Here is a 25,687-nt window from a genome sequence, read left to right on the forward strand (position 1 = left end):
TGTACCACCTCATCACCATGGTGTACTTGTCCAAACTAAGAAATTCACTTAGTACGCTACCGTTCAATGAACTACAGACTTTATTTGAATTTCTCCAGTTTTTCCAGCGATACCACACTGTTTAGAAAGCCTGTTTAATTTTGTTTAATGGTTAACGGTTAACCACAAAGGTGGATTTTCCTACACTTACCTACAAATAGCCCCTAAAACAATTTCAAGGTTGGGAATTGCTGCTTTATTTAGCTCTTAGTGCGCCTTAGAAAATGTTCATAGATTGAGAACAAAGATGGTCGGAATTCTAAAAGATAACTGTTTCTTTGGGGCCAATGTCTAGCAGTTAAGTAGCCTTCCACTGCCTTTGCCAAATGCATTCTTCTGAAGTAATCTTTTACTGCGGCTATGAGAGTATGATGGTGCCACCCAAAATTCTGTGCATTAGGAACAAGATGACTGTAGTCTTCAGTGGTTCCAGGATTGGGATTTTAGTATTTAGCAAACATTTACTTGTTGGGAACTCAGCCTCATGCCAATGACCATGCCTATGGCGAGCACAGTACCAAGGTGGAGACCACGTGGCCTCTGCTGTCTGAAGAGGCCGCAGGTGACACAGGTCAGTAACTCTGGGGAGCAGGTGATGTGTTCTCAGCAAGGGTCTGGCTGTGTTCCTAGCCAAAGGGAGCCAAGCAGTGAGGCCTGTGCCTCTGGTTGCTACATACTAGTGATCCTGCGAGGAGCACCATAAGCTTGTGACCTTCTGCAGATGCTCCAGAGTGCCCCTCAAGCCCCACAATGCACATCAGCATTTTAAAATGAGGATCCTTATAGCCAAGATACTCCACTGTGATCCAGCCTTCCCCAAGTTATTTGACCTCCCAACAGACCCCTTTGTCACATAGCAGCTCTAAAAGCCGAATGAAACCCACGTTAGGGATGTCCTGAAACCCCACCCAGGCAGAATCCATTTTTGCAGGTTGTACAAGTGTCTTGTTGAGGAGGGTGCAGCGCATGTGAGGAGGTGGCATCCCACAGGTTTCTTCTGACTAAAATCCTGTGATTGAACAACCCTAGTCTGTCTTCACAGTGAGGAAACTGCAGTGGGGCACTTCATGTACTGGCAGCTACTGGGACAGGAGCTGGGGAGTATTGCCAGATTCAACTGATCTTCCTCAGACCTTCAAACCTGTTATTTTAGTAGGAGAGGAAGTTCAGATCGTCATTTTCAGCAATGCCCACAAATTGTTTAGCTTAATGTTATCTTTGTTTTCCCACTGAATATACATAGCTTTCTGATGCTGTGATTATCCCTGAGGGTCAAAGCCTCTCTTCATTGCATACCCATGCTTCCTTGAGTTGCATTAACTGATTGAAATGTTTTGCTTTTGTAGGAATCAAAATTTTAAATGTGTAGACTCTTTGACCTAGCAATTCCACTTTTATGACTTTTCTAAGAATTAGACATACCCACACCACGGTATTATTTAAATAGTTTAAAATAGGAAATGACTTAAGTGCCTATCAATAGAGACTAGTTAAATTATGGTACATCTCTTAATTATTATCCAAGTTTCATATTTCTCTAGAATCTTGTGAGGATACATCCTCTGCAGATGGTAAACTTATTTGGAGAATTGGAGGTGGAATTTAAAGTTCGATTTTTTAAGTATAGAAAAAGGCAAAAGAGTGGGGTTTGGGATGCCTGGGTGGCTCAATCAGTTAAGCATCTGCCTTCAGCTCAGGTCATGATCCCAGGGTCCTGAGATCCGGCTCTGCATCAGGCTCCCTGCTCTGCAGGGAGTCTGCTTCTCTCTCTCCCTCTGCCTGCCTGCCCTGCTTGTGTGTGCGCACTCTCTCTCTCAAATAAAAAAATAAAAAAGAGTGGAGTTTGTAAGTATAGATTATTGTAGGATGTTTTGAACATGTATATTTGAGCCAGTGACTGTATTATCTGCTGTGTGCTAGACACTGTCAGGTGCTAGGAGCACAGACAAGACAAGAGTTTCTGTGCTGGTAAGTAATAAGGGAATATCGAATAATGCCTAATTTCAGTAAATGTATCCCAGAAGAGATTGATAGTTTTTTTGTTTTTGCTTTGTTTTTTTAAAAAGATTTTATTTATTTATTTGACAGAGAGAGATAGTAAGAGCAGGAACATAAGCAGGGGAAGTGGGAGAGGGAGAAGCAGGCTTCCCGCCGAGCAGGGAGCCCGATGCGGGGCTTGATCCCAGGACCCTGGGATCATGACCTGAGCCGAAGGCAGACACTTAACGACTGAGCCACCCAGGCGCCCAGAGATTGATAGTTTTGAAACTACAGGTTCACATTGCTTTTCTTTGTTAATCATATAAGTGCCTAGAGCCCTGTTTCCTGAGTGGCAACCCCAAGTTTGATTTTCTGATTTACTCTGGGTGTAGCTGATAGTGCCCCAGAGTGCTCTTGCTTAATCTAAGAAACCAAAATCAATGTACTCCTCACACACCTGCCTGATATTTATAAGAAGAAATTGATATACTTTTACCCATAAAAGTGTTCATACTCATTTATCTCTAATTTTGCTTCTGTGAATCTTTCTGATAAAGCCATGTACATAAAGTTTTTTGTTTTTTTTTTAATCATAGTGTAACTTATAACAGTAAGAAAATTAGGATCCACCCTGATGTCCAGTTTTTTTTTTTTAAAGATTTTATTTATTTATTTGACACAGAGAGAGAGAGAGAGAGAAAGAGAGAGTGAGCACAAGCAGGGGGAGTGGCAGGCAGAGGCAGAGGGAGAAGCAGGCTCCCCACAGAGAAGGGGGAGCCCGATGTGGGACTCGATCCCAGGACTCCGGGATCATAACCTGAGCCGAAGGCAGTTGTTTAACCAACTGAGCCACCCAGGCGCCCTGATGTCCAGTTTTAAGAGTATGGTCAGGTCACTAGGAAACATCCTCTCAGTGGGATATCACACAGTCATTAAAAATGTTGTGTGGCAACATACAGAAATGCTCACAAGATGACACTAAACGAGCAAAGCAGTGTACAGAGTAAACCCACACTTAAGATTACAGTTATCTTAGGGGCGCCCGGGTGGTGCAGTCAGTTGAGCATCACACTCTTGGTTTCAGCTCAGGTCGTGATCTCTGGGTCGTGAGATTGAGCCCCGCATTGGCTCTGCACTCAGCAGGGAGTCTACTTGGGATTCTTTCTCTCTCCTTCTCCTTCTCCTCCTCCCCTGTGCACACATGCACTCTCACTCTCCCTAAAAGCAATAAATAAATCTTAAAAAAAATTTTTTTTTAAATAATAATTAAAAAAAAAAAGATTATAGATACCGTATAAACCAAAGGACTGGAAAAAAAGTATGTAGTAGTGGTAATGGAATGATGTATGATTTATTTTTCTTTTGCTCTATTGGTTTTATGCAACAGTTATACTGTTTCCATTACTTTAGAAATTAGGTTAAGGGGGAAAAAAATCCAGAGCTGAGAATAAGCTGTCCTAGAGATTGATTTTTGTGGTCAAATTGCAGGCTTGGCAGGGTGGGGAGAACGCATTGATAAATCCCATTACAGGAGGAGTGCCTATTATTGATTTATTATGCTTTGATTCCCCCTCCCGGCTCTAGGAATTGAGGAAGCTCAGATGGGAAAACGAGGGTACCTAACACCTACCAGTGCCCAAGAACATCTTACTGCCCTTTGGAAGAATGAAGGTGCTGTACCAACCTAAAGAAATCGAAATGAGTCTCCGGGCTCATTTATCCTGCCTTCTTATTTTTATGTTTTCAAAGTTGTGATAATTACAGATCTCTCCTGAATTCAGTTCATAGGTTTGGGGCTGGCTTCAGGGTACATTGTCATCGATGCATTCTAGAGTAGGCAAGGACATGAACTTGACAGCTATTGTAACTAAACCTGGTCATTAAATGACAGCTGTGGGTGGGCCTCGCTTAATACAGTTTGACATCTTTCTAGAAGGAACAGTGTAATTCACCTTACTTTAAATGCCTGTTAATAACTTTTTCAGAGGATTCAAAGGGAATTCCTCCTGTGATTCAAAAAATGAACTCTTTTTTTTTTTTTTTTTTTTTTTTTAGGATTTTTCCACATGTTAATCCCCTACGAAAAGGAAAGTCTTCCATTCCTTTTGCGTGTATACAAAAGCTAGGCACTGTATTCAGGCCCTCATGTTGCCACCCTCAGAGAGTGCTCTTGTTCTGGAACACTGCATGCAGTTGCTGTGTAATGATAGGCACTTAAAAATGAAAATGCTGCTGAAGGGATAAGTGATGTCAGGGAAAAAAAAAGAGCACTCGAGATAGTGTGATCATTTCTGTGGCAGGCCCTAACACTTTTATTCATTCTCTCTGCAGCTTTAAGTTCATTGGAAACTTAAAATACAGCTTTGATCCACAAAAACGATGCCTTCTTGGTAACATCTATATGGAGGGTTTTTTGTTTTGTTTTATTTGTAAGAAGGCTAACTTTTTTTTTTATTGATTTTCTGTATTTCAGATACATTTTTTATAGATGCCAAAGCTGTGTGTGTGTGTGTGCACGTGCACACACGCTCGTGCATGTGTAAGTCTAATAGTCCAGGAGGGTAGTGAGAAACAAGAGGAGGTTTTCATTCCCCATCCTTGTCCATCTCAGCCCTCCAGCTGAGCACTGGGGGGTGCTGCGGCACTCGTCCTTAAACCACCGTCTCACCTGTGTGCAGGTTCTCAACACACAAAGGCTATTTTTTGTGTGTTTTTAGAAAGAAAAAATATGATTTTACTTTACTTATTGTTTTGTATTGTGTTTTTCTTTTTTGTCACCCAGTGGAATTTTTGTGGTCATTCATCCCTTTCCTCACACATAGATGTAAATGATCGTTTTGGCTTATTTCAAATGCAGGATTCTTTCTGAATTACCTTTTTTCGGGACTGGAAAATGTCGACATGGAGTCTAGATTTAATCCCAGTATGTTCTTTTTGGATTTCCTGGTGGTGCCACCCTCAAGGTAATGCCCTTTAATTAGCTTTATTTCGCCGAAAAAGGCTTATTGAGCGATGGAATAATGACCTCTGGGAGAGGCTTGAGGGCCTAGCACACTAAGAAGCAAAGCAGCTTTTCCACACCCAGGTTGCAGGTGGCTGGGAGTGTTCGTCCTGACTGCGGTAGGAATGTTGGCTGGTTTCCGAGTGTGGTGGGTTGTGAGTTGCTTATAGCAGGGTTGGGCAAGAGGTGAAGAATATGACCCTTCCCTCATGCTCAACGGTCCCTGATTCCATGTGTCCCCCTACAGGTATCGCCCTGTCAATCGGCTGGGGGACCAGATGTTTACCAATGGCCAGACGGTGAACTTGCAGGCTGTCATGAAGGACATGGTTCTGATCCGAAAACTTCTGGCATTGATGGCCCAGGAACAGGAGCTGCCATGTGAGGTGGCAGCACCTGCCAAGGATGAGGTCAGGGCTGCCTTGGAGCTGATGTCATCAGCCTGTCTGCTTAGTTCTAAGGCCTGCAGTGCAGATGCAGAACACTGGAGGTGCAGGGAGCTGCTGGTTGGGAATTCTGTACAGTTGTGTGCAGGCCATCATTTGGGGAAACCTAAGTAATGTTGGGGGAAAACATGATACGAGCATAGAAAGATCTAGGTCTTGCCCCAGTGACCTCTGCTGAGTTGCTTTGATTTTGTGGGCCCGTCTCCACTGTAAAATGTGTATGGTTGGTGGTAAGATTTTACATATAGGCTTTCTGGGCCGTCTGCCTTCACCGGCAGTGACTGGCAGCTCTAGAAAGAAGAGTCTGCTTCCTGTGGGCTCTAAGAATGTCCCTTTTGGGTTACAGTACCAGAGCCTGAGTCATCCAGCTTTGTTTTTGGCTCATTGAGACCTCTAGCATTGGGTTCAGGAGGGCACCATTGTCGATTCTAGGAATTTCCCAAAATAGGACTGTCATGTTTTAGGCCTCCGTTTCCTCATCAGTAGATGATAGCGTGGGATTCAGTTTTCCCGTTTCAGCCGACTTTCCGAGCTACTTCAGTGTGCCAGGTCTTCAGTGGGTATAAAGATGAATCAGGCACTCAGAGAAGTTGCTGAAATCACTGAGGTCCTTTCCAGCTTTGAGATGCTTCCTGGATGGAAGCAGGAAGGGCTGTGTCAGTGGATGGGGCTCCCGGGCTCCCTTCCAGCTGCTGGCAGCAGTTCGGCTGGGAGCCAGGCCCATCACTAGGTGGCGCCACGTCTGCCTGGCCACTTGCGCTGTGGGTTACCCGTACTCTGTCCTGCACTGTCTTCGGTTTCGCTGAAGTCTTCTGATCTGTCAGGGTAGTATGCTTTCAGAAACCTTCAGTCTAAGAGAAATATGCCATCTGCAGGCCCTGCTCCAGTTTGGCAGGAAGGCCATAGGATAGCCAGGACCCATGAGCAGGGCTGAGAACTTTTATTTTGATGCTCCTTGAAAATAGAGCAGCCATTTGTTAAAAAAAAAAAGAAAGAAAGAAAGAAAAACTAAGAGTCTGCAGAAATAAACAGTATCCTCTGATTCTTAAGGTCCTTGCTACCTGAAGTCACAGTGCCTTCTTTCTTTGTGATTAACAGGACCCATTCTTATTTCTTTCCCCATATGCTCCCCACATTCCATTCATATGGCAGCCCTCTCACAGGTCTCATTATAAGGGTAATCACATAGTCCTGAGCCAGGTAATGTTAGGCAGTGAGTTAGGTTGACAAGGCCCCTGTTGTCGTATAGGTGACGGTCTCTCCCTATGAGGCTCCCTCCGCGAGAGAGAAAATACATCTGGCCTCCCTATAAGTAAAGAAGACTCCTCTCTTTCTCAGGGTTGAGGACAAACCCGCTTCACTAATGGTTTTCATGGCATTCTTATTTACTAGATCTTCACCCCTCCCCCATACCTCTCCCAACACACTGACAGGTCTCTTCTCTCATCTCACACTGGGGGACATCTGTCTAGCTCCTGTGTCATAGCCAGGCAGATAGATGAGGCTAGTAGGTGGCCAGAGAGTGTCAATAGGTGGTGCTATAAGGCAAGTTAAGAGCCTGTCTCCTACGCAGGTAGGGAGAGAAGAGAAGGAGGCGGAGTCAGGGACAGAAATATTAAAAAGGATTGGTTAAATATTCCAGTGAGGCTTGGATTTCAGCCAGTCCCTTGACATTTCAATTGGGGACCAACATTTTAATTGATAACACAGAAAATAGTATGGCCAATGTTTTTCCCTTTGAGAAATTATTTTACTTGTATTTTCATAAGTGCTTTGGATTTTTTCCAAAACCATAAATAAAGGTAAAATTGCATGTGAGAATCAGTTATTTGGTGGGATAACAGCTTTATGAAGAGTATAATTGGGGGAAGAATTTCTAGGGTAGCATGAAGAATTAGATAGTAAGGGACTCAACAGCTGCTGCTAGCCGACCCTTCCATTACTTTCTGGGCTTACACGTTTCAATGAAATAAGCTACCATGTTGGAGAAGCCCACGAGACACAATTGCAGGTGGCCTCTGGGCGACTTGAGGCCTCCAGTCTAGCAGCCCTAGGGGAATTGCACCCTGCCAACAACCATGTGAGCTTAGAGATGGATTCTTCCCCAGTTGAACCTTCAGATGAGACCCTGGCTCGGGCTGACTCTATTACAGCCTAGGAGAGACTGAAGTAGAGAACCCAGTTGAGCTGTATGTACCCAGATTCTTGATTTATAGAAAGTGTGAGGTAGTAAATGTGTGTTGGTCTTTAAAAAAAAAGAAAAGAAAGAAACTTGAGTTCATTTTACTCTCAGAAAAAGGCTGGTAAACGTATAATGGGGCTGATGTTTTGTTGATACAAACTGAGAAGATTGATTTATTAGCACTTTTGCCACTGATCTGTCGCATTCAAAAGACATAAAAGTAGACTCCAGAGCTCATCATGTGTCGGAGCGAGAGGAAGAAAGAAAAATAAAACCAAACCTGACCTTTTGAGGTTTTTCCATCATGCCTGTTTTCTTGGTTGTGTCTTGCCAGGAAAAAGACTCTTCAGTTGTTCTGGACCGATCCTTTTTGAGTATGCTTCCAGGCCAGTCCCTCACAGACAAACTTTACAACATTTGGATTCGTCTTCAGAGCCATGTCAATATTGTGTTTGATAGTGAGATGGACAAATTAATGATGGAAAAGTACCCTGGCATTAGACAGGTGAGCAGGAAGTTTGATCCCTGTTGCTAGCTGAAGGGATTAAATAATAAGCGTACTTGTATTGAAACAAGAAATAATAAGTATATTTGACTTTTTTTCCCCTAATGATTGCTTTCTGTGGACTTTTTCCTGCATAAAGATCCTGGAGAAGAAGGATGGCTTATTCCGAAAACACATGATGGGCAAGCGAGTGGACTACGCGGCCCGTTCGGTCATCTGCCCAGATATGTACATTAACACCAACGAAATTGGAATTCCCATGGTGTGTGTGGAGGGGCCTCACCGGCTACTGTTGGGTGGCAGATGGGAACGTCCAGGGCTGGGGAGAAGGTGTACAACCGACTGTGGTGGCTTGGGTGGGGACAGCTTATGCTTCTTCCTGAACAAGCTGTTTGGAGGGGGCATGAGGCTGTGTGATGGAGTTGCTTTCACTCCTCGCCAAGTCTCCAAACACCTACCTACAAGGAAGACCCACTTGCTGGGCAAGCAGGGAGCCGACTGCAGGGCGTTCCACATCCCCGCCTGCATGTCTTCCCCCCTGCCTCTCAGAGCCTAGTCTAAACCTTCCTGGTCAAATTGAGCACATGACAGAGATGAGGAAGAGGGAAAAGGGGATTTGCGCCTCATGCACTTGCCTGGCATTAGGAGTCAGGAATGTGTACCCTTAGTTGCCAGACACAGGAAGGGAAGAGAGCACCCCCAGAGAGGGCTGTATGTGTGTCATCCATCCTCCCAGTTCCTCCGGGGTAAGCGGTTTGCCCCATCCACCCATTAGTGTTTCCTCTGGGAGCCGGCCTCCTCTCACTTCCCCACCTGTTCAAGTTGTGGTGCTCATTAGCAGCGCTTTAATCGGCTCCCTCCTTAATGGGCCTTGAGGTCAGTAATATGAAGATGGTTTAATTCCCTTTGTGGAGAGTCTCATTTTCTCATACGCTGCCCCCTCTGCTGCTCTCGGGGGAGTGCTGGTGATGAGCGCAGCTCAAGTGTTCTGATGGCCTCCTGCGTGCCCGCTGCCTCGTCCCTCTGGGGCACACTTGGCTCCCTGGGTAAGGGCACACGTGTCAGAGGACAGGAGTCAGAGAAAGCCTTAGTCCTGTGCCCACTGCCGCCTAGAACCATAGGTCTTTCCATCCAGAAGCTGGGCCAGGTGGCAGAGAAAGGCCTTGTGAAGCCCAGTGGTGACCGTCCTGAGTCGGAGGTCCTGGGAGGAGAGGCCCATTTACTGCTGTTCATTGCTGTTTCTGGACTGAAGGCCTGGGCTGTCCCGGTAGGCTTTGGCCTCACAATGCCTTAAAGCATCCCAGCTTTGGGAGGGACCTTTAATGCTGCCTCCTCTTTCTACCTTCAGGGGTCCTGGGCCTCCCTTTCTTGGATCTAGTTTCATTCCATAATGTCTGGTCCTAAGGAGGGACTCTGAAGTTACTCCTCTGCCTACCTCTAGCTTGTTCCAGGTCTCAGGGCCATGGTGGCTGGGCGGTGTTACTCACAGGATGGATGTGAGGAGCTGACTGTGTGAGAGACTACCTCTTGGTGCCTCATGGCACACACTTCGTGTAGAGCACCGTGGAGAGGTGTTATGGGAGCAGAGGTGCTAAAGTAGGTTTGGGGAGTAAGCTAGAGATTAGCAGTGAACCAGACAGACTAGAGTGTCCCCCGAGAAGCTTACATTCCAGTGGTGGAGACGAATAAACAAATACATAGGAGCATAAACACTCTTGTCAGGCAGTGGTCAGTGCATTGGCAAAAGTAGGGCAGGCGATGGGGAAAGGGAGTGCTGGCTGGGGTGGCAGGTAAGGCCTTCTGCAGTGTCATCCAAGCAGAGACCTGGACAAAGAACCTGGACAAAATCCAACCAGGTTCTTTACGTAAGACTCCTCAGAGACAGTGAAGAGTAGTGAAGTGCATTTGGAAGCATCAGAGGGTTTATGATATTCGGCAGCTTAGAAACTCACTTAACCAGGAAACTCGTTTTTCTTGGAATACCTTGCAGGTCTAGCGTTAAGTGGAACCCTGCATTTTCTTGTGTATCCGGAGACCAAATCGGTTTCATCTCAAGTGCCGCCTTGATCGTAGTGGCAGCCAAAACTGCCAGGTAGAGGCTCCGATGCCATGTCTGGGCTCGGGGCAGGGGCCACGATCACTTGGTGATGTCTGCGAGAGTGGAGAGGGCTGTGGTTGGTACTTGAGGGCAGGTATTTGCCCCCTCTCTCAACCTAGTGTCCCATTCTGTGTTCCCTCTGGGGAGTATGAATTGATTGGTGGGTGAGGAAATGATGAAGTTTTAGAATGAGTTACCAAAATTGTAATGTGTAAACTGCAACACTCCAGTTACTCTCTTCAGACAGAGTGCTAGGAAAGGAAGCCCATTCTCTGTTCCCTTGAGGCCTCAAGTCTAGAAAAATGGCTCTATGGAGAAGACAGGATGTTGCTTACTCCCTGAAGGACCTTTGTGGCAAAGATAGCACCTCCGTGTCTTGGGGAAGAAGTTGCACAGCCTATTGAGTCAGATTTTGAATCCGTATCATCTTTTCTGCCTACCCTGAGTTTTCATATTCATTCCATTTCCAGGTGTTTGCCACAAAACTGACCTACCCTCAGCCAGTCACCCCCTGGAATGTTCAGGAACTGAGGCAAGCAGTCATCAATGGCCCCAATGTGCACCCGGGAGCCTCCATGGTCATCAATGAGGATGGCAGCCGCACAGCGCTGAGTGCCGTCGACCTGACCCAGCGGGAAGCTGTAGCCAAACAGCTCCTGACACCAGCCACGGGGGCACCTAAGCCCCAGGGGACAAAAATTGTGAGTAGTGGGCCGATTTGATCAGGGGCTCCCCTGTGACTGCAAGTCATGAATGCTGACACAGGAATCTATGAGCTGTTCTGCCTCCCCAGGATGAAGATTCCCCCATATGTGGGTGTTCCTTAGGGGCTTCATGGTGCTTGCTTTACCTCCCAGCTGGAGCTGGAGTTCCTAGGATCTTGACCCCATGATTAAAGCTTCACTTGGCTGTTCCATGTCATCCAGCACAGTGTCGGGCACCCATCCAAGTCTTGAGAAATGCTCTCTAGTAATAACTCAGTTGTGGTCCTGGGGCAGGCAAATTTGCGGTCCTTACGCAGGGCGACTCAAAGGGTGGTCCTCACAGCACCATCAGCGGTAGCATCCCTAGAGCTTGTGAGAAATGCAGATTCACTCTCTCCTCCCCATCCCCCACCAAATGGATTAGAATCTCTGGGAATGGGGTCCAGGAATCTGTGTTTTAACAAGCGCTTTAGAGGATTTCTCTACATGCTGGCATTTGAGAGCTGCCCTGAAGGAAGGAAATGTCCCGTGTGATATATCTGTGATAACTGATAACCCATGGATTTCATCCTTTGCCTCGTTTTCTGGCGATTGCAGATGGCTGCCCATGGTACAGTGTTAAGGGATCCTAAGGCGTATCTGGGTTCCACTGGAAAGAGTACATGATTGATTAGCTGGGGGTGTGAAATCAGTGGGTGACCTCATTTGTGTCCTGTTAAAACTAGCCATTTATACTGGGGGGAGCATGACAGGTGACCGTTAGCCAGGCATTAGCGGCGGCTGTTGAGAGGGAATGGGTTTTTGTCTGGGTTTAGTTGGTGGGTGAGTGTGCAGCATCAGGGGCTGCTGAGTGCGTTCCCTCACCACGTCTCCTCTGCATGTTTGTTAGACCTCTCCTTGCGTTCTGACTCAGGCACGCCCAGTGGCCAATCAAGTTCCTCTTTCATAATGAGTTCGAACTCTACAGAGTCTCCCTTAGCCTTGAAGGAACTTCAGAGGAGGAACAGAAAGGGTTAGGGAAGCACTCTGGCCTGGTTATGGTACTGTTGGTTCTTCCCCACAGCGTGCCATCTCACTGCTTCTGTCTCGTGGCTTTGCCAAGGCAGAGCAGCAGCACGCTGCCCGTGTTCTGCTTCAGTGGTGGGAGACGCGGGCAGACAGATCAGGTCACCTGCTTTGTTCTTTTGCAGTGTGTTAAGTAAGGTTTACGATCAGGCTTACGGGATCATTCTGCCTTTCTCAACAGCCTGGTGTCTTGGTAGGAACTTTGTGAGAGATGCAGGAGAACTCAAGGCATAGGTCACATGACTTAGGGTGAAGCAAGACAAACATGAAGGAATCTTCATATTAACTCAGGCCAAACGTACCAAAGAGTCTCCCGGTCAGACAAGTCGAGAGGAGGGGAGCGTGGGGTCAGGCGGCATGGAGGACCTGCTGCTCCCTCCGCTGCCGCACTTTGCCGGCCACCGCAGACAAGGTCCCACTACTCTGGAGTTTATGGTGTGCTGGGGGCAGGGACTGCGTGGCCCACGGCTCAGTGGTGTGGCGGACACCGTAGGGAATTAGCAGTGGAGGCCTGTGGCCATGTGCTTGATGCTGAGGGGAATGTGCGTGGTGGGAGGGCAGGGAGGGTTTGGAGTCACCAGGAGGCAGGTGACAGCCAGCCTCAGGGCTGCAGGGAAGGGAAGGTTATGGCAGGGATGTTTCAGAGAGAGCGAGCCAGGAGAGACTTAGAGGGTCTGGGGGTCAGGGCTGTGGAAGACACAAGAGGTGAGAACGAAGCAGGAGAGTGGGGAGTGCCCTGGAAGGAGACGCGTGCGGCCCCTGTAAAGTGAGGTGATGGTGGGGAATCTAAAGGCCCATCTTCTATGAAGTGTGGGTGTGCGGGACTTAAATTAAGGGCCGTAGAGTTAGGAAATGAGATTTTCAGAGGGTTAAACTCTGAACACAAAGTACAATGGAGAGAAAATGGGGGACTCGTTGGGGCTGAAATGGCGGAGCAGGAGGAAGGCAGGGAGGACCGAGGAAGCTGAGGGAGGAGAGTGGGGGGCTGGGCCACCTCATTTGACGTCTGCATCTGTTTCCCACATGTGGTTGTGGGGCTCTTCCAGGTCAAAACCAGTCCCTGGGTATTGTCAGCTCTCCCAGGGGCCCTTGTTAGATGCTCATGAAGTTAAATGTGAAGTTTGAGAAGGGTGAGGAAACCACTGGAAGACGCATCTGATTCGTCCAAGAGAAGGTCACTTGTGACACAGGAGAGCAGTTTGAACAGTGGGAGGAGCCAGGTCCCGGAGCTCTCGTGAGGCAGCGGAGCCAGGGGCTAAGGGCGTTTGAAAGAAAAGCAGACGGGTACCGGTTTTCTGATGTGACTGGGATGTGAGCATGAGGCCAATGCACGGAGAGTTTCACATGGCCTTGTAGTTACGTCTGTAGGGTTGGAGGTGAGTGGAGGTTCAGGGCTTCGGAGAAGGAAGGTTGGCCTGCTGCCACGTAGCGCTCAGTTCCTGGGAAGTGACTGACGTGAGTTCCAAGCAGCGGCGAGGTTGAATGCGGTTGGCCTGGTCGCTGGTCTCCCAGCTTAAGTTCCAGTCCTGGGCACACTGTCCCTGCTTTCTCCTTCAGCTTCACCTCTCAGCTCACCCCCCACACTCCAGCTGGCCCTCGTTGGGGCCTTGCACGTGTGCACTTGCGTCCCCGCCTGCATCACTTTGCCCTCGCCTCGACTCCCTAGCCAGCTCTCGCTAGTCCTTCAGGTCTCAGCCAAGCCCTCATCCTCTAGGGCAGGGGTCTGTAAACTTTTCCAGCGGAGGGCCAGGCAGTAAATGTTTTAGGCTCTGCTGCAGCTGGTCAAGCCTCCCTCTGTAGTGTCAGAGTCGCCATGGGCAGCGCACAAGTGAACGGGCCTGGCCATGTTCCAGAAGACTGTTTACAAAAGCAGGTGTCCCACTTGTGTGCCGTAGTTTGCTGCTCTCGAAACTTGTGTGAGGTCTGCCCCCCATTGTGTTCCCACCACACCCTCAGCCTTCTCCCCCCGCCCTTGTTCTTGCTGCATTGTGTTGTCACCATGCGTGACAACATTCGCCCTACCTCCAGTTCCTAAATGCCATGAGGGTGCGGGCAGGCTCTTCTGCTCACCATTCTCTCCTCAGCTCCCAGTGTGGAGGTGCTCAGGAAACCCCTGTGGAGTAGATGGGTCCAGGCTGAGGTGCGGGAGGCTCTGAGCTCAGAGGGCCACATTAGACCTGATAATCCAGGGGCAGAGACAGGAAGGGACTTCAGGAAGGAAGAGCGGTTCTTACATCAGGACCTGGGGACTAAGGGTGATTATTTTTATTTTCCAAAATCTTAATAACATTATACACAGTGTTTATATAATCACATGTACATGTACTTCTGATTTATTTGTATTTTTAAAAGACTTTGGTTAATGTGTTGCATGTAGATCGGGACCGGCTCGAGGGCTGGGGGACATGAGCGGGAAGGAGAGAGCCGGGTCCCTGGAAGGACGCATCGCAGGTTAGGTGAGAAGGGAAGGGATGACTGACAGGACCCGTTTCCCCTGGGAGGTGTGAAACCTCTGTCCCTTCCTCTGGGCCTTGTAAATCAGGACGAGGTGGCCAGGACGACTGAGCCTCATTTCCCAGTGCAGCAGCCTGCCAGAAGCCACTCCTTGGCTCTGAGTGTGCCTCTCAAAACTCTGACTCGGGCACCGGGGCATGCTAATTTTCACTGCAGTATTTATTTAGGGACAAGAGAAAGGAAGGGCCTCAGGTTTGGGTTGGCAAGGGGAGCTCCCTGTGCTCCAGGGCTTCTGTTTGGATTGGCTGCTCCCTGTCAGACTGGCCTGTGTGCCTTCCCAGCTGTGGGGTTTGCTTATGCTGGCGGAGGTCTTGAATTTACAAGACTCAAATCCAAGGCCCATCCTGGGGTTTTGGGCCTGGGCCACAGGTCTGGGCAGTTTCTCCCTGGAGAGGCTAAAGAAATAAGACCTTGAAAGTCACCTCAGGCTCTGTGACGTGCCCTGGGCAGACCCTCATGGGAATCTGCAGGAGGTTCAGGTCTCCTTGGAAACATGGATGTGGGAGCAGAGAGGGGAAGGTTTGAACTCCTTGGGGAGCAGAAAGACTGCCTCATTGCTAAGTGCTTTTAGGGCTGCTTTTTAGAATTTCAGAGTTTTGCTCCCTGCTTCCCTGACCTGGAGGAAACCTTCAGCTCAGCTGAAAATTTGTGTGTTGGGGGGGTGGTGCGGGGAAGGATGGGGAGGATCTTTTGTTCACTTCTAGCCTCTTAGTAGCCACCTTTCTGGTTCAGCTTCATAAATATGGGCAACACAAAAAGAGACTAGACTTGGAGTAATTTGTTACGCCCAACCTGTTGTCTGCTGTGATTTGGGGGAACTTGGGTGGGAGGGGTCTGACCCAGTCCCCGTAACTGCTCTGGGCTCCTCAGGGGGCCTGCAGAATGGTTGGGGCAGCAGTGGCCTTCATGTGTTCGCTTTTTAAAATAGCGTTCATGTTCACCATTTAGGAAGCCCAGTAGTTGATTCAAGGGGAGTTGAAGGGCAGCATGAGGCTTAATGAGCCTTCCACTGAAGTTAGCTTTGTGGGAAGTGGTGTTCTGTCTGGAGGACATGACTGGTGGCATATCGATAAGGGGAGAAAGTGTGAATGCTGGCCATCCTCAAGGAGTAAAATTACTTGTGGTTTTTGTTCTGTTCTCTAAGTTTGTCTGTATTTTCTAATTTTTCCCCCCCACAATGAGCATATCACTTGTGCAGTGGTTCTTGCTTTCCTTAAAAATGGTTGAATATCTCTTAAAAAAAAAAAAGTATGGAAGTAATACATGCTCCTTGTCACAGGAACACTACTAAGATGGGTGGAGGTAAAGGTGGTAGGTACTCTGTGCCTTACTTCTTCCCCACGTGCCCTTGCCCTTGTGAAGTCCATGGTCACAGCTTGGTAAGGATCCAAGGAGCCTTTTCCCTCATGTATATAAATACAGCAATCTGTATTTATATACAGATTGTATATAAATATAAATATACAGGTAGTTCTAAAACATGGGATTCACGTTTAGAATAGTGTACTCACATGTGACTGTGGGAGGGGGGATTCCAGAGGTCTGCCAGGCCCTTTCAAGCCAAGGGTTTCACAGTTACGTGCAGATATGCTGTCTTCAGATGTGTTCATTTCTTTCCCTAGACCAATAGCCAGAGGAATCCAAGACTCCAGAAAGGTTATGTCCCTCTGAAGAAAGAGACTACTGGACAGGGGCCTGGAGCCTCCTCTATTGCTTGCATCTCTGAGCCCAGAGCCAGGATCAGGGCTATGCTGGGCTCGTAGCTACTTCTCAGAGATTTCTGTGGTTTGACTCCAGTTTTCTTTGCTCTGCCCCCAGGTGTGCCGGCATGTGAAGAATGGGGACATCCTCCTGCTGAACCGACAGCCCACCCTGCACAGACCCTCTATCCAGGCACACCATGCCCGCATCCTGCCTGAAGAGAAAGTCCTGCGGCTCCACTATGCCAACTGCAAGGCATATAACGCGGACTTTGATGGAGATGAGATGAATGCTCACTTCCCCCAGAGTGAACTTGGCCGGGCCGAGGCCCGTGTCCTGGCCTGCACAGATCAGCAGTACCTTGTTCCCAAGGTAGGTCTGACCTTGAGGCTGTTCCGTGGTCATCACTGGCACAACTTGGCACTTCACGTCTGGGCTCTTGCCGGCTCCTGGGGTCAGCGGGTAGCTCCAAGACAGGGGCCCATGGAATAGAGGGTTCTGGCTTCTTCCAGGTGGGGCTTTCAGCCCTCTAGCTGCTTAGAGGGTAGCAACTAGTAGCTGTGTAATAGGTCTTTCTTCTGGACTTATGTTTGGATTCTACAATTTATTAGCCACCGGCAAGCATAAGCATCCCAACTGTGACGGTCCTTATGACCCCCAGATGACTTTGATCCTTTGAGTTCTGACAAGCGTGAGTTTTAAGAGACAACTTAATCATGAGGGCCCACAATGAGATCCCTCTAGCCTATAAAGGTGTCTCCTCTTTGAATCCCTTCCTTCTCACTCTGAGGTTGGTCCTTAAAAGCAGACCCATGTGGTCATGGCTACCCGGTGGGGTGCATGAGGAAGGATTCAGCTTCCTTTCCCAGCTGATCCATCCTATTAAGTGGCAGGGACCTGAGTCAACGAGTGTTCATGGGAACAAGAGTAGGGATAGAGCCAGCCTGCACAAAAAAAAACCAAGTATGTTCCAGATGCCACTTACCCCTCACTACCCATCCTAAGGCCTGAGGCCTTTAAAATTATCAGCTGTTTGCGTCACAGTGATTCACAATTATATGTCAGTCACTTGGGTTGTGGTGGGATGTGAAAGAACCAGTAGTAATAGTAACATGGAATTATGGCTGCCATTTTCCAAGCATTTCGTCAATGCTAGACCCTGTGCAAAGTACTTGGGAGGCTTCCCCTTTTCACCATTGCGAAGCCCTTGGAGCAGGTGCCGTCAGTGTCCACGGTTACACGTGGAGAAGACAAAGGAGCTCTGTAACTTGCAGCAGGACACCGCTGGGAAGGCGGAGGAAGTTACAGGGAGCCCCCAGCTCCTCAGGGCTCTGCTGCTTTCCACCTCTGTGGCTCTTGCCACCCTTCTGCAGAGCAGATGGGACTTCTGCAGGCAGGCGAGCACAGGAGGCTGCTTGGAGATGTCCGGCATCAGCCAGTGCCCTCCCCGCCTAGGAACTTCTCTTCCCAGCAGTCCCCAGCCACCTAGGGCAGCAGGCCCTGGCCAGGGGCCCGGGGACCCAGCGTCCCGGCCTTGTTCACACCAGATGCGCTGTTGGCGGCTTCACGCTGGACCCAGCTGTTTGAGTTTAACTCTCGTTCCCTTCTCTGCCCACTTCAGCCAGCGCTGGATTAGTGAAGGCGCAAAAAGTAGGAAGGAGGGATTAAGGGCCCACTGAGGTCCCTTGGAAGTTAGAATAATCATTTTACTAACTTGAAAATTGATTTTTTGCCTTTTCATGTCACTAAGAGTTGTGGCTGTCGCTAAGGCGGCAGTAAAGGGCACCATCCACTGAGCGCCCCCCGTACAGCAGGCACTGCTCTAAGCTTTTTGCAGACGTTCTCTCAGGCCTCACAACAACTTATGAGATAAGTGCGTTTTTCCAATGAGGAAACACAAGTGACTTACCAGCCAGCGACGAGGCCAGCACTTGAACCCAGTACCTTTGACTCCCAAGCCCATGTGCTCAGCATCATGGGTCATTAGCCTCACTTACCAGGCAAGGCTGGGGCTGGGTAAGGCCACGTGGCAGGAAGTGGATCCCAAGACTGAACTGGCTCCGTGACTCTAGAGGCAGGGTCACATTTCACCATAGGGCACACTACCAGGGAGCAGCAGATGGTTCACTTGTGGCTGGCAGAGTGACCGCTGGACATGAGGGGAGTTGGAATGGGGAGTTGGGGTGCTCTGAAGTTCTCAGACCAGTGAACTTGAATGTTCTGTACTTCATTTTGATTGAATAAAGTCATACAAGGGCTTCATGCTTACACCGTGTCCTTCAAAGGGCTGCCAGATGTGCCTCAGCATGTGTTCACATGCCCACCAATTTTAGGTCAGGAGACAGGCAGAACCCAGATAAATAAGCTTACATCAATAAATTAAGTTCTTAGGGGGAAGAAACTTCTAGGGGATGACCCGAGGGTTCACTTCACTTTCCACTAGTTTCCTTAAGGTACAGAGCTTTTGATTCTTGATCAGTTTCATTTAGTCCTTAGTGTAAATGCCGAGACATGGAGTCTGTTTTTGCTAATGGTTGTAAAAATGCATCATGTCTTAAACTACTTTGGTGGTAAAGTCCTAAGAGAACAGGAAACTGGCTTTGTTACACTAGGAAAGTCATTTTTTGGGAGAGAGGGGGTAATTTTTCTTGGTGTATTTTTATTTCCTTATTTCCATTTCCCTTCTATTTCTTCTGTTTTCCAGGTTCTGTTCCTTGATTAACCATAGTAGCCTATTAAAGGACATTTAATTTTATTTTTTATGTGTTTAGTAGAGTTGCAGGTTATTTTCTTAACTTAAAATAGGAGGTGAATGATACCAGCTCTTTCTTTCCCAAGAAAACAGTTAAACTTTTCACTGATGTGTTTCTTTGTGGATTTTTTTCTTCTGTTTGTTGTATTATTTGAGGGCCAGTGCCTTGTGGAAAGTTTTTAACAAGGTTTGAGAGTCTTCTGACTCTATCCACTTAGCCAGAAAATTCAAGTCACAGAATACCCTAATTCTCAAAGCATCCTGACCAAAGGCATTAATTGTAATGTCATTTTGCTGTGATAATAGGTGGAATAGGATAGCTAACAATTATCTGGGTTTTTGATTGAGAGATGGTCTTTCTGATCCTAAGCAGGATTTGGGAAATCCAGAATTGTAAGTAGGCCTTTAGTAAATTGCTTTAATCAGCATTCCTCCCTACGATTCATGATTATTGCATTGAAAGCAATTTAGCCATTAAGGTAATTTTCTAGTCATGGAAAAATCTGGATGGAGAGAAAGGAAGGCACTGAATAGATCACATAACTTGTAATTATGTTCTTTAAAGGAAAAAACAAAAGGAAAAATCTATATCTGCCCCCAAAGACTGTGGGATGAGGCAAATGCGTAATACTGGTTTGGTTTCTCCATCCCCCAGGCAAAATAAGACCTTGTCTTTGGAACAAGATGCAGAGTATAATTTTTTATTCTTGTTCTTAACTCAAAGCCTTTGTAAGAGAGGCTGTGTGCACCATCTGACCTTGCCTTATCTATTCAGCCCATCTGTACTAATTGTCTTTGAGTTTATATAGAGCCCATTGCCACAGTATGTCCACTATTTGACAAGCATCCTTTTTATCCTTTGAATTAGTACGTGTGGTTAAATTGCTCGCATTTCTCCATGGCTGCATTTGTGAGTTCCTTTAGCTTAGTTATGAAACCTGGCCATAATATTGGATAGTATTTAACAAGTAATCAAATGATAACAGTCTTTAGATCCAAGGCACAGATTTTTCTCAAGTTCCCATACACACTGAGAAGTTTGCAAACACTGTTTCTTAGAGCATGTCAGTGGGCATAGCTATTTTTACGTTAGTGTGCCTTATGTTGCCATGAACACAGACCTCCAGATAAGTTGCAGGAGACTAAGGCTCAGTCTGTGAAAAGTTTCAAATGAGATGAACACACTGGGACTTACATAAAAGCCCTTGTTTGGGCATCTGGTAGATAACAGCTTCTATTAAAGGCCCCGCCACGAACACGTGCTACATTGTGAAGAGACACTTGTAAGTGAGCATTCTTTTCTTCCATAGTCATGCACAGCAAGGCCCTCTCAACCCTCTCGAGGTTCCTCTGGCTGACCCCCTACCCCTTAGAGAGCTGATGCTTAAGTCAGTATACTCAGGGCCCTGTAATACTGCCCCTGAAAGATCCTTTCTGACCATCCCCCACCTCTAATCTATATGATGACCCATCTGTTATTTTCCTCCAAGATATTTAAAACTATTTGTGATAATGTATTCATCCAATCATTTGTTGACTGTCTAGTTCTTCCTCACCATAAAGGATCATGTCAGTTTGGTCCACTAGAGTAGATTGGAGGGCTAACCCAAATGTCTGGGCATATAGTATTCTCTCAATAAATATTTATTGAGTGGATGACTGATTTAGAGGAAAACAGGCCAGAAATGTGTGAAAAATGCTAGAGCATAAAACCAAAATATAAAAGCCAAGAACACAGCAAACTGTAGCTAGACCAAATTTATGCAAAGATGCCAAAAATACACGGGAGTAACTAGAACCAGATGGGATTACGGAGAGAAGGCTTGGGGAACTGGATGAGTTGGAGCTGTTTTGATCTCAAACAGTGGGCACATGTAAAAGGTGGAGGCTGGTCAGGAAGCCTAGGTCATGTGTTTTGGGAGGCAGTTTTCTCTCCAGATGGGAGGCCCAAGCCTGGGCCTAGTGAGGCTATGGGCAGAACCATCCAGGAGTAGAGGGGAGGGCTGTTACTAGTACATGGCTTCCAAGCAGATGATTAGAAATTAGAATGTGATTTCATATTTGCCTTCTTTCTTACCTCTTCTGGTTGTAGGATGGCCAACCATTGGCAGGGTTGATCCAAGATCATATGGTTTCGGGTGCAAACATGACCATTCGAGGTTGCTTTTTCACTCGGGAGCAATATATGGAGCTGCTATACCGAGGACTCACAGACAAAGTGGGGCGTGTGAAGCTCTTTCCTCCTGCCATCCGGAAGCCCTTGCCACTGTGGACAGGAAAGCAGGTAATTGGGAATTAAAAAAAAAAAGGGAAACAGGCCACTTGTATAAAAGATTTCATTCCCAGGAGAGTCCAGACCAGCTGTAGAGAAATGGCACATCAGATGGTCTGGAACTGAACCCAGGTTCAGGTATGCCTGTGTGATCTATATGACTTTCTCTTTCCTGGGGTCTGGGTGATTTCAGGGGAGTGTCTACTAAGAGTGGACTGCACAGTGTCCTCGATGTCCTCATAATGCAGATGTGGTGGTAAGAAGCAGTGGTATTGGTGGTGGTGGTAGTAATAATATTTTCATTGGGAGAGGCCAAGTACTTTACTGATCTGTTACCTTATTTAATCCTCAACCAACCTCTGATGCAGAGACCGTTATTATCACCATTTAGCAGACGAGGATACTGAGGCCTTATAGAACTTAAATGACATGCCCAAGTCTATAGGAGACAGAGTTGGAATTCAAACCCAGGATTCCTAACTCCTAAGACGTCGTGCTATGCTTCCTGTCAAAGTAATGAAATAATGGTGTATGTGGCGATCAAATAATGAGGTACAGTAGAGTGTGTGTTTCTATTGTTGGCTGGGTCTCCAGGTTTAGCCATAAGGCTTAACTCCTAATCAACTGCGTGATATTGGCTTCATGGGTCTCCTCTATTCATCTAGAATACAAAGGGTTGGGGGTGATGATCTCTAAGATCTCTTCCTGCTCAGCAGTTCTTTAAGCCTGCACACCTGCAACCTGTTTCTTTTATTTATTTTTTTTAATTTTTAAATTTTTTAAATTTATTTGAGAGAGAACAGGGCGAGAGAGAGTGAACATGTGCACAGGCTGGGGGGAGGGACAGAGGGAGAGGGAGACGCAGACTCCCCGCTGAGCAGGGAGCCCAATGTGGGGCTCAATCCCAGCACCCTGGGATCATGACCTGAGCCGAAGGCAGACGCTTAACCGACTGAGCCACCCAGACGCCCCTGACTGGTTTTTAGTTGTTAACCCAACCTTGCATTCTGGGACAACCCTTACTTGTCATGAGGTATTACCCTGTCTATATATTTTTTTAATTCAGTTGCTCAAGTTTTGTTTAGAATTTTTTAATTAATCAGAGAGAGTGAGCACAAGCAGGGGGAATGGCAGGCAGAGGAAGAAGCAGGCTCCCTGCTGAGAAAGGAGCCTGATGTGGGACTTGATCCCAGGACCTTAGGATCATGACCTGAGCCTAAGGCAGCCGCTTAAGTGGTTGAGCCACTCAGGCATCCTGTTTAGAATTTTTTTGCATTTGTGTTTGTAAAGGATACCTCATTTTATTGTGCTTTGCTTTATTGTACTTCACAGATACTGTGTTTTTCACTCCTTGAAGGTTTGTGGCTACCCTGCATTCAAGCAGTTTTGTATGCTTTTTTCATTTTTCATTGCATTTATTGGTGCCATTTTTCCAGCAGCATTTGTTTACTTCATGTCTCTGTGTCACATTTTGGTAATTCTCAGAGAATTTCAAACTATTTCATTATTATATTTGTTATGGTGATCCGTGATTAGTGATTACAACTCAAAGCTCAGATGATGGTTAGCATTTTTAGTAATAAAGTATTTTTTAAAAAGTTCAATTTAGTTAACATATGTAGTGTATTATTAGTTTCAGAGGTAGAATTTAGTGATTCATCAGTTGCGTATAACACCCAGTGCTCATTCCATCAAGTGCCCTCCTTAATGCCCATCACCCAGTTACCCCATCCCCCCACCCACCACCCCTCCAGCAACCCTCAGTTTGTTTCCTAGAGTTAAGAGTCTCTTATGGTTTGTCTCCCTCTCTGTTTTTATCTTATTTTTCCTTCCTTTCCCCTATATTCATCTGTTTTGTTTCTTAAATTCCACATATGAGTGAAGCAGTAAAGTATTTTTAAATTAAGGTATGTACATAGGGGCGCCTGCATGGCTCAGTCGGTTAAGCATCTGCCTTCGGCTTGGGTCATAATCCCAGGGTCCTGGGCTCAAGCCCCACATCAGGCTTCCTGCTCAGTGGGGTGTCTGCTTCTCCCTCTACCCTTCCCCCCTGCTTGTGCTCTCTCTGTCACACTCTCTCAAATAAATAAGTAAAATCTTAAAAAAAAAAAGCATGTACATAATGCTATTGCACACTTAATAAACTACAGTGTAGTGTAAACATAACTTCTGTATGCACTGGGAAATTCATTTGACTCACTTTATCATTATAGTCACTTTATTATGGTGGTCTGGAACTCAACCCACAATATCTCTGAGATATGCCTGCATTGATTTGTAGTTTCCTTCTCTTGTAATATATTTGCCTGGTTTTGTTATCAGGGTAATGCAGGCTTCATAGAATGAGTTGGGAAATACTTCCTCTTCAATATTCTGTAAGTTTGTAGTATTGGTATAATTTTTTTCTTAAATGTTTGGTTGAATTAGCCAATGAATCCATCTGAAAACAACTTTTCTTCATAGGAAGGTTTTTTTTAAACTAAAATTTCTATCTTTCTAATACATATAGGGCTCTTCAGGTTATCTGTTTCTTCTGGAATGAGCCTCAGTACTTTGTTTTTTAAAGCAATTTGTCCCATCTCATAAGTTGTTGAATTTATAGGCATAAAGTTATTCATAATATTCCTTTACTATTTTTTTCTATATCTAGAATCTGTAGGTGGGTCAGCTCTCTCCTTTCTGATACTGGTGATTTGTGTCTTTTTTTTTTTTTTTTTTAAGTAATTTTTATACCCAACGTGGGGCTTGAACTCTTGACCCTGAGATTAAGAGTCACATGCTTCACTGACTAAGCCAACCAGGTACCCTGATTTGTGTCTTTTTTCTTTTTTCCAATCAGTTTGCTTAGAGATTTATTAGTTTTGCTCTCAAAGAACCAGCTTTCATTGACTTTGTCTATTTTTCTGTTTTTTATTTCATTGATTTCACTTTCATCCTAATTTTTCTTTTCTTCTGTTTACTTTCGGTTTGATTTGCCCTTCTTTGTCTTGTCATTTAAGGTTGAAGCTGGAATTGTTGATATGAGACCTTTTTTCCGTTTTTTTATATAGTCATTTCATAAATTTTCCCCTTAAATTCTACTTAAGTCGCATCGCATAAGTTATTATATTGTAGTTTCATTTTCATTCAAATACTTTCTAATTTACCTTTTGATTTCTTTTTGGCCCATGAGTTAATTAGAAGTCCGTTATTTAGTTTCCACATATTTAAATATTTTCCAGATATCTTTGTTTCGGATTTCCAATCTAATTCCATTGTGGCAAGAGAACATATATTGGGTAATTGGAATCCTTTTTAAATTTATTAATGTTTGTGTATGAGATTATGTTGACTATGGTGTATCTTGGTAAATGTTCTGTGTGACCGTTAAGTGGAGTGCTCTAAAAATGTCAGGGTTGGTTAATAAATAGTTCAAGTCTATTCTGTCTGCTGATCACTGTCCTTCGTTGCCTGGTGTCCATTGTCTTGAAAACCATTGTTTCATGTTCATGTCTGCTTTTGTTGTTTTTCGTGGAAGACTCATCAGGTCACTGTTGCTCTATCTTGGCCAGAAGTGGAAGTCAGTTTAACAGAATAGATGGGGAATTTTGCAATTTAAGATTAAAATCCAGAAGTATGGATGGTTTAGTTCAAGGAATGGTAAGCTTTTTCTGTAAAAGCCAGCAGTAAATATTTTAGGCTTTGCAGATCATACAGTCTCTTTTGCAACTACTCAGCTCTGTCATTGTAGCATGGAAGCAGCCATAGACAAAACATAAATGAATGAGCATGACTGTGATCCAATTAACTTTACTTACAAAAACAGGTAGTAGGCCAGATTAGGCCTACAAGCTATAGTTTGCTGACCCCTGACTTAGTTGGCTATATGTATTTGTCTACTTTATTATTTATATTTCTATTATTTTTATTATTTCCATTTGTCTTTATTTTATAAGCCATCTGAAATTATCTTGGAAGTGAATGATTATGTTTTAAGTAATTAAGTGTCCAGAATTTATTAGAATTTTGTTTAAATAGTAGGCTGTGTGTTCAAAATAGAACTAAATAGTGGACAAAGAATATATATCTAGAGCCATAAAAATATGTTGATTCCCTTCAATCTGGGAATCCAGCCAAAGGAAACAATCTGAAATGTAGAAAAAGCTACTTGAAAAAAGTAGTCCGTTACCCCTCATAGTGGTGGAAAATTAGAAAAACCTGGATACTTAACATGGGCGCTGAGGCAATTGCGGAACGTCCATTTGTGAAGATATTTTGTAGCTGTTTAAAATCGTGGTTTTAAAAGACCATAGAGCGAGTGGTCTGGGAAATTTTCTGACCAAATGTTGAAAGCAGAAATAGACTACAGCGTTCTGCGTGCGGTCACTGTCACAACCGTGCTAAGCATGTGTGTGAGAAAAATTGTGGCATGATAAAGATCAGAATGAT

The 25,687-nt window shown here is 45.8% G+C and overlaps 1 protein-coding gene across 1 annotated transcript in view; it reads left to right on the top strand.

Moving 5' to 3' along the window:
• Nucleotides 1-25,687, top strand: part of POLR1A (RNA polymerase I subunit A) — a 74,731-nt gene that overhangs the window by 10,747 nt on the left and 38,297 nt on the right. Inside the window, exons 7-14 of the mRNA XM_027621343.2 lie at nucleotides 3,604-3,690; nucleotides 4,877-4,982; nucleotides 5,268-5,430; nucleotides 7,983-8,153; nucleotides 8,293-8,415; nucleotides 10,722-10,952; nucleotides 16,353-16,607; nucleotides 21,080-21,271. Of these exons, the coding sequence (XP_027477144.1) occupies nucleotides 3,604-3,690; nucleotides 4,877-4,982; nucleotides 5,268-5,430; nucleotides 7,983-8,153; nucleotides 8,293-8,415; nucleotides 10,722-10,952; nucleotides 16,353-16,607; nucleotides 21,080-21,271 (1,328 nt within the window). The remainder of the gene's footprint in view (nucleotides 1-3,603; nucleotides 3,691-4,876; nucleotides 4,983-5,267; nucleotides 5,431-7,982; nucleotides 8,154-8,292; nucleotides 8,416-10,721; nucleotides 10,953-16,352; nucleotides 16,608-21,079; nucleotides 21,272-25,687) is intronic.

The sequence above is a fragment of the Zalophus californianus genome, chromosome 8, assembly GCF_009762305.2.
Source record: "Zalophus californianus isolate mZalCal1 chromosome 8, mZalCal1.pri.v2, whole genome shotgun sequence".
Lineage (NCBI taxonomy): Eukaryota > Metazoa > Chordata > Mammalia > Carnivora > Otariidae > Zalophus > Zalophus californianus.